This window comes from Elephas maximus, chromosome 7 (assembly GCF_024166365.1).
Source record: "Elephas maximus indicus isolate mEleMax1 chromosome 7, mEleMax1 primary haplotype, whole genome shotgun sequence".
NCBI classification, from domain to species: domain Eukaryota; kingdom Metazoa; phylum Chordata; class Mammalia; order Proboscidea; family Elephantidae; genus Elephas; species Elephas maximus.
In genome coordinates, this window is record NC_064825.1 from 120,205,950 (window position 1) to 120,220,860 (window position 14,911).

At 37.4% G+C, this 14,911-nt stretch overlaps 1 protein-coding gene and 1 pseudogene across 1 annotated transcript; both read right to left on the reverse strand.

Annotated features, from left to right (window-relative positions):
- Nucleotides 1-817: 817 nt before the first annotated feature.
- Nucleotides 818-12,286, reverse strand: LOC126080601 (olfactory receptor 5B17-like; annotated as a pseudogene).
- Nucleotides 12,287-12,890: 604 nt separating this feature from the next.
- On the reverse strand, nucleotides 12,891-13,838 carry LOC126080846 (olfactory receptor 5B3-like). Its single transcript, XM_049892034.1, has one exon. The coding sequence runs from the start codon at nucleotides 13,833-13,835 to the stop codon at nucleotides 12,891-12,893; it is 945 nt and encodes a 314-aa protein (XP_049747991.1). The 5' UTR covers nucleotides 13,836-13,838.
- Nucleotides 13,839-14,911: the final 1,073 nt, after the last annotated feature.

Sequence of the window (14,911 nt, forward strand, 5' to 3'; positions counted from 1 at the left end):
TTGGAAGAAGTACAACCAGAATGCTCCTCAGAAGCAAGGCTGGTGAGATGACATTTCTATTGTTCTGTGGTCAAGTGTGATTGTTTGTGCTTCTAGGGATTTGTCCATTTCATATATGTTATCTAATTTGTTGGCTTACAATCATTCATGGTATTCTCTTAAAATTCATTGTATTTCTGTAAGTTTGGTGTTAATGCCCTCACGTTAATTTCTGATTTCATTTATTTGCATCTTCTCTCTTATTCTAGCTAAAGGTTTGTCGATGTTATTCATCTATTCAAAGAACCTACTTCTGATTTTGATGTCTCACATACTTTGGACATTTTATTAGGAGAAATCAGTCCCTGGAGAAGGACATCATGCTTGGTAAAGTGAACGTCAGCAAAAAAAGGAAGGCCCTCAATGAGATTGATTGACAACAACAGTGTTTCTCAGTGCCCTCCAGCCCATACGCTGGCTGAACCAGTATTTTCTGTGTGAGCTGTTTCTTATTTAATTTGTAATAATTTAATTTAAAAGTAATCCTGGTAGTTGAAATCTATATTTTAGCATGGATGGAAAGTTTCATTTTCTTAAACTCATTCTTTCTCTTATAAGTGTCATCCCATCTGAATCACAGAGGTCAAATGCTGAAAGCTCATAGATTGTGGGTACTTTTTGCCTGTATGTATGTTCTGCTGGTACGTTCCATGTTTTTAAATTTTTTATTTGAATATCTTCTTATGCAGGCATAATATTTTACATTTTTGTATTTCAGTTTGAAGTCTTGGGCAGGACATCCATCCTCTGCTAACTGCTACTCTGTACCAACCTCCTCCTAATCCTTACACAGGTTCACTTCAGAAGCCTGAGTTATAAAGGTCTTATGTTTGCCAACCTTTAACACATAACCACATTAAGCAAACATTATGTTCAACAACCAAGGATAATATATGTATGCAGACACATCTTTTCAATTAATCCTCAGAATAACTTTGAAAGATATGTAGTGTTATTATTCCTGTTTTGCCATTGAGGATTCAAAAAGCTATGCTATCTTCTACAATTACATAGCTAGTAAGATTCAAAATTCACTGTTTAAACCTAGTTTTGAGCAAACAGAAAGCTGTCCTATTTAGTCACCTCAACTGTCAGTGTTTGTAGATGTGCTACTAATAATAAGGGCGAGATTATGGAATGAAGGTTAAAATAGAGTATGGATCTTACTATTCAGTTAAGACCCCTCTATTTACTCTCTAGTTTTTTCTTTTTTTTAGTTTGTTTTCAACCTTCAGTTAGAAGTTTTTACCTTTAATTAGAGGCTGACAGGTAGTGAACAACAAGAAATTACCAACTACTTAGAGTATCATTTATCTTATTATTATTATTATTTGTCCCTATTCTTTTGGAAAACAACGTGATGTTTCATAAGTATCACTTAACTCCGTTCTGATGGAAGTTTTGATATTTCTACCCCAGCCTCACCTCACTGTTTTAGAAAAATATTTAAAACATCCTATTCTGGGATCAAATAACTCAGATATAACTTTCAGCTGCTTTAACATGGATTTCACTACTCATTAAAATTTTACATGAAATAAAAAGCTTACCTGGATTTCTGTTAGAAAAAGAAAAGCAATTCTGAATTGTGAGTTTGAAATCAGAAATTCAGCCATGAGATAATGCATTGGTACTATGAGAGAAGCTCTGTCTCTCAGTTACTGGTCAAAAGGTTCCAAGATCTTTAAGGCAGTGAAAGATGGAGTAAACAACACTAACATGCAGTCAGGAAACGTGGGTCAAAGTTTTGCATGTACGAGAATTGTTTCTCTGCCCTTGGAGGGGTCACTTACCTCCTCCTTATTTGTAAGACAAACATAATAAAATGTGTCTCCCACATACTTCACAGAATTATGGTAGTAAAGAGCAAATACATGTCATTTCAGGGTAGGTTCAAGCATATGAACAACCGTCCAGTTGTCTCTTCTCTTGCCGTGGTGACTGAGGAAGAAGCAGGCTCCAGCAGGTGCAGCTACTTACGTTGAAACCTGTAACTTAAAGTAACTGAGTATAGCAGGAGGCCTTCCCACCCCAGATGATCTGAGTGATCTACATGCAATGGCATAAGTGAAAAACAAATCTGCAATATAGGCTCAATAATTGTCTCCAAAGATACCAGGCCCTAATCTTTGGAACCTGTAAATGTTACCTTATATGAAAAAGACTTTTCTGGTCTAGTTAAAGATCTAGTGATAGAAGAGATTACCCTTGATAATATAGGCAACTCATGAAGAAGAGTCATTCAATATAATTTTTCTTTTGGGGTGCTTCCCTGACTGTAGTTGGATAAAAACAAACAAAAAAAAAACCCAGTGCAAATACTCAGTTTGGGGAAAAGTTGCATGTGAGCTAACAACAGCTAACATTATTTTGAATAAATGGTTACCAAAGGGGTTCTGTACACAATTCAGTCCCTGCGGTTGATGCCACATGGAGTGATGTTGTGATTTCAGAGGCTAATGCATGAAAACCAGGAGGGAGTTATAAAGACACAGAACTCTCAGGGGTGCCTTCCATGAGGGCACCTATGGCTCCGCATCTCAATTAGCTACAGAAGAAGCAATCATATTGCCCACGGGGACCTAGGTGGATATGTTCAGTGCAGTGTGCACACGTTTGTGCATTACATGTTATCATTTCTTTCTTTTCTCTCCACTTTCTAATTATGTATAATTTACATACAGCAATATCCACAGATTTGAGCGTATAATTCTAAGACTTCGTTTAATGTCAATGGTCATGTAACCACTACTACAATCACAACATAGAACAGGTTAATCAACTAAACTAATTTCCTCAAGTTTCTTAGTCAACACCTTCACCCACCCATTGCTCCTGGCAACCACTAAACTGTAGCATTTTCACATGGTTTTGCCAAGAATGTCAAATAAATGAAATCCTAGTCTTTGTGGTTTTCTTTCACTTAGCGTAATGCATTTGAAGTCCATCCATGTCGTTACCTGTATCAGTGGTGGCGTCCTTTTTTTTGTTGATTTGTATTCCATTATCTGACATCACACACTGCTTATTCATCCCCCAGTGGAGGATCATTTGTGTTGATTGCAGTTTTTAGTGATTACAAATAAAACCACTCTAAACATTTGCCTAAAGTGTTTTGTGTAAAACTAGGTTTTAGTTTTCACATTTCACATTTCATCTGAATAAATATGTAGTAGTTGGATTGCTTGGAAATGTTCTAAGTGTATGTTTAATTTATAAGAAACGGAAGAACTGTTTTCTGAAGTGGCTCTACCATTCTGTATTCAATCAAAAATGTATTCAAATTGTTTCAGATCTTTGCCAGGACTTGTTATAGTAAGGTTTTTTAAATTGCATTTGATTTTTATTTCATTACGTTTTTTGCTCTATCTCAAAGAAGTCTCAATAAGTCTTCTTATAAAAATCATTTTTTGAAACATCCATTTGCCTTAACAATACAGATGAGGCCTGGAAATTTTTTTTCCAGCAAATGAGATAGATCAATTCCTTATTCTATACAGCCACCTTTGAGCACAGACTCTCAGTCTAACTTATTGCACCCTATTTAGTGCAGGCAAGTATAAAAGTTGAAAATTTGTTCTATGCAGTAAGATGGATTAGCCTTAAACTCAGGGAGTGATTTATGCCCTTCGAACTTCAGATTCTCATCTATAAAGAGAGAAATAATATATCCCTCATAAGATTTTCCAGAAGCTAATGAGATTATACATACGTTTTTGTTGTTATGTGCTATTGAGTCAATTCTGACTCATAGTGGCCCTGTATGACATAGTACAACTGTCCCATAGGGTTTCCTAGGCTGTCATCTTTATAGGTGTAGATTGTCAAGTCTTCTCCTGGAGAACTTCTGGGAGTGTTCGAAGCACCCACCTTTTGGTTAGTATCTGAGCATGTAATCATTGTACCAGCAGGACTCCTTGAGAATATATATATTAATAAGATTAATATATAAATAAGATTATGCATATATAATTAGATTATATAATGAGACTTTATGTAATGAGATTAAATATAATGAGTTTATTTAATGAGATTATATAAATACGTGTGTGTGTTTATACATATGTAAAATACCAAGCCATAGTATTTTCAATCACCACATGTGCCTGCAAAATTGAGACAATTAGTAAGGAAGACCGAAGAATTAAGGCCTTTGAATTATGGTGTTGGCCAAGGATATTGAATATACCATGGACTGCCAGAAGAACAAACAAATTTGTCTTGAAAGAAGTATAGCCAGAATGCTCCTTAGAAAGAAGGATGGCAACACTTCGTCTCACATACTGTGGTCATGGTACCAAGAGGGACCAGTCCTCGGAGAAGGACATCATGCATGCAAAGTAGAGGGTAAGCAAAAAAGAAGACCCTCAAAGAGATGAATTGACACAGTGGCTGCAACAATTGCCTCAAACACAGCCAAGATTGTGAGGATGACGCAGAAATGGACAGTGTTTTGTTCTGTTTTTCATAGGATCATTATGAGTTGGAACCGACTAGATGGTACCTAACAAGAACTGCCTCAAGAACAATATGTATATGTATATGTGTGTGTGTGTGTATGTGTGTATAATATCTAGCACTTATCAGGTGCCACAAGATTAAATATTATTATTTCATTATTTATAAATGTTGGTATAGCATAGATCACACAAATAGTGGTACTCAGACATTTCAACTGTTTACCCATGTGTGCCTGCCACTTTGCTTCTAGGCAGAGTTATATACTTCTCCTAGGCATTGAACTGTGGAAAGAATTCCCATACGTCATTTCTGGGTGGGTTAAAGCATATGAACACCCCTCCAGTTGTCTCCTCTTTTGCCATGGTGACTGAGGAGGCAATAGGCTCCAATGTTGAAGCCTACAATAGCCTGTAACATTGAGTGACCATGTACAACATGGCCTCATCTTCTCAGACAATCTGTGTGATGTACATATAATACAAGTGAAAACAAATCTGCAATAAGCTCAATAATGGTCCACAAATACAGGCCCTAGTCCCTGAAACCTATGTATGTTACCATATGTGAAAAAGACTTTGCTGATCTAGTTAAAGATCTAAATATTGGAGAGAGTACCCTTGATAATTCAGTGAGCTCTGAATGCAATAATAAGTGTCCTATCAAGAAAGAGGCAGAAAATAATGCAGAGTTGAGAATTCCAAGGGCCCATTCCAACATAGGAACACCAAGGTTGAGCAAAAACTGTCAGAATAAACTTTGTTGGAAATATGGATAATACCAAAAGTTTTACTTGATCACTAGTGATCAAGTGAAAGATGAGTTTAAAGAAGGCAGTTTAGATATAGGTTTAATGTAATCTCGTCAAACCTGTGGCTGACCACAAAACCAAATGGGTCTCTTTTTTTTTTTTTTTGAGGGAGGGTTTAAATGCCTACACTAAAAAAGAGAAAGATCTTAGATCAATAGCCTACTCCTTGAGGAACTAGAAAAAGAAGAACCAGCTAATCCCAGGGCTATCAGAATGAGGGAAATAACACAGATTAGAGCAGAAATAAATGAAAAAAAAAAACATTGCTATCAAGTCGGTTCCAACTCATAGTGACCCTATAGGACAGAGTAGAACCTCCCCTTAGGGCTTCCAAGGAGTGGCAGGTGGATTTGGAATGCTGACCTTTTGATTAGCAGTCAAGCTCTTAACCACTGCACCACCTGGGCTCCAAATAAAATTGAGAATAGAAAATAAATAAATAAAGGGAATCAAAACCAAAAGTTGGTTCCTTGAATAGAGGAATAACATTGACAAACACTTAGCTAGAATAAGAGAAAATGCAATACCTAAAATCAGAAATTAATGCAAGGGCATTAACACAAAATTTTACAGAAATAAGTGGATCTTAAGAGAATACCATGAATGATTGTACACCAACAAATTAGATAACATATATGAAATGGACAAATTCCTAGAAATGCAATCTCAACAGGCTCCAGAACAATAGAAAATCTCAAAACTCTTAAATCGTCTCATACTTTGTCTTTTTATTATTACTAAATAGAATTTACAGGAAACCCTGGTGACGTAGTGGTTAAGTGCTATAGCTGCTAACCAAGAGGTTGGCAGTTCGAATCCACCAGGCACTACTTGGAAATTCTATCGGGCAGTTCTACTCTGTCCTATAGGGTTGCTATGAGTCGGAATCAACTCGATGGCAGTGGGTTTTTTTTTAGGGTTTAAAAAGAATTTATGATACGTTACTTTCACTTAATGAAACATAACTCTTAAGTAAAAAATAGAGTTTATTTGAGATAATCCATTGGATAGTGTGATTTTTAGAAAATCATTTTCTTTAAAGCTGTGATTGTAAGCACTGAGAATAGAGATAAATTCAACAAAGCAGAAACCCTGCCATGTTTCTTGAGATTCTGTAAAATTTAATCTAAAAGGTTTATATTATGTATGGTTAATTAAAATCTTCAGTGTCTCAACGATTAAGCACAGTGATACAACTGGATGCAAAGATTAATTCATTTGTTCATTTAAAAAATATTTATTGACAATCTCTATGAGACTGACATACCTATTAGGTACTATTGGTAGAATGGTGAATAAACCAGATTAAGCTACTACTCTTAGTGAGTTTCCATTGAAGTTGAGGGAGATAGAAGAATAGGTGAACAAGTAAATATACCAAATAGCCGAGTGTTAATGAAGACTATGAAGAATAAAGCAGACTCAGGAAGTTCACGCCAGGGCAGTGGCTATTTTATAGAGCTCAGGTAAAGGCTCTGTGACCTCCCTTAGGGAAAAAGGAAATTCATAGAATGCAACGAGAATGAAAATACTTCCTATCAAAACCTCTGGGACACAGCAAAAGCAGTGCTCAGAGGCCAATTTATATCGATAAATGCACACATACAAAAAGAAGAAGGAGCCAAAATCAGAGAACAGTCCCTACAACTTGAACAAACAGAAAGTGAGCAACAAAAGAATCCATCAAACACCAGAAGAAAACAAATAATAAAAATTAGAGCTGAACTAAATGAATTAGAGAACAGAAAAACAATTGAAAGAATTAACAAAGCCAAAAGCTGGTTCTTTGAAAAAATTCACAAAATTGATAAACCATTGGCCAGACTGACTAAAGAAATACAGGAAAGGAAACAAATAACCCGAATAAGAAACGAGATGGGCCACATCACAACAGACCCAACTGAAATGAAAAGAATCATATCAGATAATTATGAAAAATCGTACTCTAACAAATTTGCAAACCTAGAAGAAATGGATGAATTCCTGGAAAAACACTACCTACCTAAACTAACACAATCAGAAGTAGAACAACTAAATAGACCCATAACAAAAAAAGAGATTGAAACGGTAATCAAAACACTCCCAACAAAAAAAAGCTCTGACCCGGATGGCTTTACTGCAGAGTTCTACCAAACTTTCAGAGGAGAGTTAACACCACTACTACTAAAGGTATTTCAAAGCATAGAAAATGACAGAATACTACCTAACTCATTCTATTAAGCCACCATTTCCCTGATACCAAAACCAGGTAAAGACATTACAAAAAAAGAAAATTAGAGACCTATATCCCTCATGAACATAGATGCAAAAGTCCTCAACAAAATTCTAGCCAATAGAATTCAACAACATATCAAAAAAAATAATCCACCATGACCAAGTGGGATTTATACCAGGTATGCAAGGCTGGTTTAATATTAGAAAAACCATTAATGTAATCCACCACATAAATAAAACAAAAGACAAAAACCACATGATCTTATCAATTGATGCAGAAAAGGCATTTGACAAAGTCCAACACCCATTTATGATAAAAACTCTCACCAAAATAGGAATTGAAGGAAAGCCAACAGCCAACATCACTCTAAATGGAGAGAGCCTGAAAGCATTTCCCTTGAGAACGGGAACCAGACAAGGATGCCCTTTATCACCACTCTTATTCAGCATTGTGCTAGAGGTCCTAGCCAGAGCAATTAGGCTAGACAAAGAAATAAAGGGCATCCGGATTGGCAAGGAGGAAGTAAAATTATCTCTATTTGCAGATGACATGATCTTATACACAGAAAACCCTAAGGAATCCTCTAGAAAACTACTGAAACTAATAGAAGAGTTTGGCAGAGTCTCAGGTTATAAGATAAACATACAAAAATCACTTGGAGTCCTCTACATCAACAAAAAGAACATCGAAGAGGAAATAACCAAATCAATACCATTCACAGTAGCACCCAAGAAGATAAAATACTTAGGAATAAATCTTACCAAAGATGTAAAAGACCTATACAAAGAAAACTACAAAGTACTACTACAAGGAACTAAAAAGGACGAACTTAAGTGGGAAAACATACCTTGCTCATGGATAGGAAGACTTAACATAGTAAAAATGTCTATTCTACCAAAAGCCATCTATACATACAATGCACTTCCGATCCAAATTCCAATGTCATTTTTTAATGTGATGGAGAAACAAATCACCAACTTCATATGGAAGGGAAAGAAGCCTCGGATAAGCAAAGCATTACTGAAAAAGAAGAAGAAAGTGGGAGGCCTCACTCTACCTGATTTCAGAACCTATTACACAGCCACAGTAGTCAAAACAGCCTGGTACTGGTACAACAACAGGCACATAGACCAATGGAACAGAATTGAGAACCCAGATATGAATCCATCCACATATGAGCAGCTGATAATTGACAAAGGCCTAGTGTCAGTTAATTGGGGAAAAGATAGTCTTTTTAACAAGTGGTGCTGGCATAACTGGATATCCATTTGCAAAAAAATGAAACAGGACCCATACCTCCCACCATGCACAAAAAGTAACTCCAAGTGGATCAAAGACCTAAACATAAAGACTAAAACGATAAAGATCATGGAAGAAAAAATAGGGACAACCTTAGGAGCTCTAATACAAGGCATAAACAGAATACAAAACATTACCAAAAATGACGAAGAGAAACCAGATAACTGGGAGCCCCCAAAAATCAAACACCTATGCTCATCTAAAGACTTCACCAAAAGAGTAAGAAGACCACCTACAGACTGGGAAATAAGTTTCAGCTACGACATCTCCGACCAGCGCCTGATCTCTAAAATCTATATGATTCTGTCAAAAGTCAACCACAAAAAGACAAACAACCCAATCAAGAAGTGTGCAAAGGATATGAACACACACTTCACTAAAGAAGATATTCAGGCAGCTAACAGATACATGAGAAAATGCTCTCGATCATTAGCCATTAGAGAAATGCAAATTAAAACTACGATGAGATTCCAATTCACTCCAACAAGGCTGGCATTAATCCAAAAAACACAAAATAATAAATGTTGGAGAGGCTGCGGAGAGATTGGAACTGAAGAAAAAATTCAAGACTTGAGTTGCAAGAGTGAAGGATTCCATTAGGAAAATATTAAATGATGCAGGAAGCATCAAAAGAAGATGGAAGGAATACACAGAGCCATTATACCAAAAAGAATTAGTCGATGTTCAAACATTTGAAGAAGTGACATATGATCAGGAACCAATGGTACTAAAGGAAGAAGTCCAAGCTGCTCTGAAGGCATTGGCGAAAAACAAGGCTCCAGGAATTGATAGAATAACAATTGCGATGTTTCAACAAACAGATGCATCACTGGAGGTGCTCACTCATCTATCCCAAGAAATATGGAAGACAGCTTCCTGGACAACTGACTGGAAGAGGTCCATATTTATGCCTATTCCCAAGAAAGGTGATCCAGCCGAATGTGGAAATTATAGAACAATATCATTAATTTCACATGCAAGCAAAATTTTGCTGAACATCATCAAAAACAGCTGCAGCAATATATGAACAGGGAACTGTCAGAAATTCAGGCCAGTTTCAGAAGAGGACGTGGAACCAGGGATATCATTGCTGATGTCAGATGGATCCTGGCTGAAAGCAGAGAATACCAGAAGGATGTTTACCTGTGTTTTCTTAACTATGCAAAGGGATTCGACTGTATGGATCGTAACAAATTATGGATAACATTGTGAAAAACGGGAATTCCAGAACACTTAATTGTGCTCATGAGGAACCTGTATGCAGATCAAGAGGCAGTTGTTTGGACAGAACAAGGGGATACTGATTGGTTTAAAGTCAGGAAAGGTGTGTGTCGGGGTTGTATTCTTTCACCATACCTATTCAATCTGTATGCTGAGCAAATAATACAAGAAGCTGGACTATATGAAGAAGAATGGGGCATCAGAATTAGAGGAAGACTTATTAACAACGTGCGTTATGCAGGTGACACGACCTTGCTTGCTGAAAGTGAATAGGACTTGAAGCACTTAGTAATGAAGATCAAAGACCACAGCAGCCTTCAGTATGGATTGCACCTCAACATAAAGAAAACAAAAATCCTCACAACTGGACCAATGAGCAAGATCATGACAAACTGAGAAAAGAATGAAGTTGTCAAGGATTTCATTTCACTTGGATCCATAATCAACAGCCATGGAAGCAGCAGTCAAGAAATCAAAAGACTCATTGCATTGGGTAAATCTGCTGCAAAGGACCTCTTCAAAGTGTTGAAGAGCAAAGATGTCACCTTGAAGACTAAGGTGAACCTGACCCAAGCCATGGTATTTTCAATCGCATCATATGCACGCGAAAGCTGGACAATGAATAAGGAAGACCAAAGAAGAATTGATGCCTTTGAATTGTGGTGTTGGTGAAGAATATTGAATATACCATGGACTGCCAAAGGAATGAACAAATCTGTCATAGAAGTACAACCAGAAATGCTCCTTAGAGGAAAGGATGACGAAACTGCGTCTTACATACTTTGGACATGTTGTCAGGAGGGATCAGTCCCTGGGAAAGGATACCATGCTTGGCAGAGTACAGGGTCAGCAGGAAAGAGGAAGACCCTCAATGAAGTGGATTGACACAGTGGCTGCAACAATGAGCTCAAGCATAACAACGATTGTGAGGATGGCTCAGGACTGGGCAGTGTTTTGTTCTGTTGTGCATAGGGTTGCTATGAGTCGGAGCCGACTCGACGGCACGTAACAACGACAACAACGATAGGCTATATAGGGTTAGGCATAAAGGTGGCCATAGTATAGAACAAAGATGCTATTTTGTTGGTCTCCACTGAATAAACAGAACTTGGCTAAAAAACCCACGGCTGTCAATTCCAACTCCAACTGGGTAGTGACCTATAGGGGAGAGTACAACTGCCCTACAGAGTTTCCAAGGCTATAAATCTCTAAGGAAGCAGGCTACCACTTCTTTGTCCTGTGGAGTCTGAACTTGTCTGTAAGTAGAATATAATGACAGTCCCATAAAATATGGAGGCTGCAGTGAGATGAGAAGCACACATGGATAAAGCCTTCTGATAGCCTTCAGCTGAGTGCATATTTAGGGTGATGAAAATATGAACAGGTAGGAAATCGAGATAACCTGAAGAGCAAAAAACACATTGAAACTTGATATAAGAACAAGAACCAACTCACTCATATGTTTATCAGAGCAAGACAGAGTCATGATTGTTTTAATATTGCAGAAAAAGTGAAAGATCACATTGCACATACAGAAGGAGAGATGGAATGTGTATTCAGTTTGGATGGAGGCATTCAGAAAACCATATACGGCCAGACAAATACACACCTGTCGTCACGGCGGTGGTGTAATGTAGGGGCTTACACACTGTCGCATGGCAGCCACAGGCCATTAAGGCTAAGAGGTAACTTTCCGCAGTGGCAAAAACTGCAAAGAAAAATATCTGAGTAGCACATGTATTGTAGGAGATGACTTCATCTCCTATGAGGAACCTAATCAAGACCTTTGGAGTGACTGCTAAGGAGGAACAAACGTCCACTGAAAAGAGGTTACTGAGGAAAAAGAGCATAACAGTATATAGGTGAGAGTCCATAAAATCAACCCAACCATCTGCAGGCTCCCATTCATAGTGATGGGGTACATCGAGGTATATACGATAAAGAGTGGGATCTGCAATTCTGAAGCATTGGTTAGTCCTAGTAGGATGAATTCAGGCCCCTCTGCATTGTTCTTCCTGGATGTTGTTTGGAAATCACAAAATGTTCTGTGGCAGTGAGAAATGAAGAAACAGAGTAGTAATTGTGCAGAAATTGAAATGTATAATACCCTGTGCATTATTTTATTTTATTATAGCAATAATTTATTCTTTGGTATTCTTCCAGTCTAAAGCATAAGCATGAAAACACAATTCAGTGGATAACTTATCTATAATTACATACTGTTGAAGCTGAAGGATCTTCATGGATCACCTATCGAACTTTAATTTTATATTCAAGTAAATTGAGTTGCAGGAAAGAATAATGACTTATCCAAGGTCACATGCTTGGAATGAACTGATCTCCCAGATCTGATCTTTTGAGTCTACTAACAGCTTACACTTCTACAGTACTCACGTGCCAGGTGCTTTATGTGTATTAAAAAAAAAAAAAAAAACTATCGCTGTTGCATTCTGTTATCTCAATTCTTTATTTTAATTAGTTTTATTAAAAACTAGCCACATTCCTTTCATCTCATTTAACAAATCCCAATAGAGTCCTTTCATATGTTTCTAATCAAGGACTTGTGTGTCTGTAAGGACATATATGCTTACAACGGCATATGGTAGAGAACATGTGTAGGGAACATGTGAATAAATCAAATGTAATTAGCAAGTGTTTGGAAGCAAAATACTAAAAATTTTTTTTAAGAATTTCATTCTCATTCAGGTATTATACTTCTGGACAAATTTCTTTTTTTTTTTTCCTAGGCAGCAGACATTTTTTTAGTTACAGTAGGGGCCTTGTGTGCTCCATTACACAGAGAAAATCTGTGAGGAATGAAACTGAGTTGTTGTGGTTCCTACAATGTTACAAGATTAAGCCTAGAGAAAATTTTGCCTTCTCAACAACCTTCTTGAATGCACTCTTGACTTCCTCATTCCTCAGGCTATAGACCAGAGGGTTCAGCATGGGGATGACCATAGCATAGAACACAGATGCCATTTTGTCTGTGTCCATGGAATGACTGGAGCTGGGCTGTAGGTACATGAAGATGACTGTCCCATAGAAGATGGAGACAGCAGTGAGGTGAGAAGCACAAGTGGATAAAGCTTTCCAGTATCCCTCTGCAGAATGCATCTTAAGGATGGTGAAAAATATGAAAAAGTAAGAAATCAAAATTATCAAAAGAGCAAAAAAGATATTGAAGCTAACCACAAAAAGAAGACCCAGCTCACTTACATGTCTATCAGAGCAAGAAAGAACCATGACTGCTGGAATATCACAGAAAAAGTGATGGACTACATTGAACATACAGAAAGAGAGACTGAACGTGTCCCCAGTGTGGATGGAAGCATTTAGGAAACCACAGATGTAGGAACCTATGGCCAGAGAAGCACACACACTTGTCGTCATGCTGGTGGTGTAATGCAGGGGTTTACACACTGCTGCATAGCGGTCGTAGGCCATTGAAGCCAAGAGGTAACTTTCTGTAGTGGCAAAGGCTACAAAAAAGAACATTTGAGCTGCACATTCATTATAGGAGATGACATTATCTCCCATGAGGAGCCCAGTCATGACCTTGGGAGTAACAGCTGAGGAGTAACCAAAATCCACCAAAGAGAGGTTACTAAGGAAAAAGTACATGGGAGAGTGGAGACGAGAGTCCAGCAGGATCAACAAGATCATCCCCAGGTTCCCAAACAAACTAATGAGGTAAATGAGGGTGAATAGGACAAAGAAAGGCATCTGCAGTTCAAGGGCATTGGTTAGTCCTAGCAGAATGAACTGAGTCACTTCTGTACTGTTCTCCATGGACAATATTTCAGAATCAGGAGATGCTCTGTAGCAATAAGGAATAAAAGAACAGAGCGTTAAACAGAAAGAAATTGCAGTGAAATTGAAATACATAAATACTACATACTTAAAAAAATTTTTTTTTATTTCATTAGAGCAATAATTTGTATTTAAAGATCCTCCATACAAAAAACATAAGCTTGACCATGAAATTTAGTATATAAATTATCTACAGAGTTACTAACTGTTGAAGCTGAAGGATCTCATGAATCATCTCTTTGACTTTTAAATTTTATGAATATTTAAACTGAGTTGTAGAAAGTGTAATAACTATGCCAAGATGACATGACTGTAATGACACAACTGCCAATTCTATATTCCCAAACCTAGTGAAAGCTTACACTTTTATATCATTCATGTGCCAGATATTGCTCTAAACACTCTATATGTATATTCATAGATTCCTTTCAACAACCCTGTGAAGTTGATTAGTTGTTATTCCCATTTAACTTATGAGGCACAAAAGGTTGAGTAATTTATCCGCTTACAGAAATATTAGGTGGCAAAGCCATGCTTAGGATCTGGGCACATGTATTCTCAATGATCTTAACTAAAATTAAATCAAAGTGAATTTAAATCAATTTAAGATTACGCATTGTCTCCATTGCTCCAAATTCTATGTCCAGGATAACACCGTGAAATAACTGAGAGATATTTGGATAGCAGATAAGGTGATATAAAAATGGGTGATCAGCACAGCCTGATTGGTGGAGGTGTTGTTAGGTGCCATCCGGTTGGTTCCAACTCATAGTGACCCTATGTACAACGGAATAAAACACTGCCTGATCCTGCAGTATCCTTACAATTGTTGCTGTGTTAGAGCCATTGTTGCAGCCACTGTGTCACCCATCTCACTGAGGGTCTCCCTTTTTTTTTGCTGACCTTCTACCAAGCATGACATATTTCACTAGCGATCGGCCCCTCCTGACAACATTCCCTGGGCAAGCAAGACAAGGTCTCCTCATCCTCGCTTCTAAGGAGTATTCTAGCTGTACTTCCTCCAATACAGATTTCTTCTCCTGGCAGTCCATAGA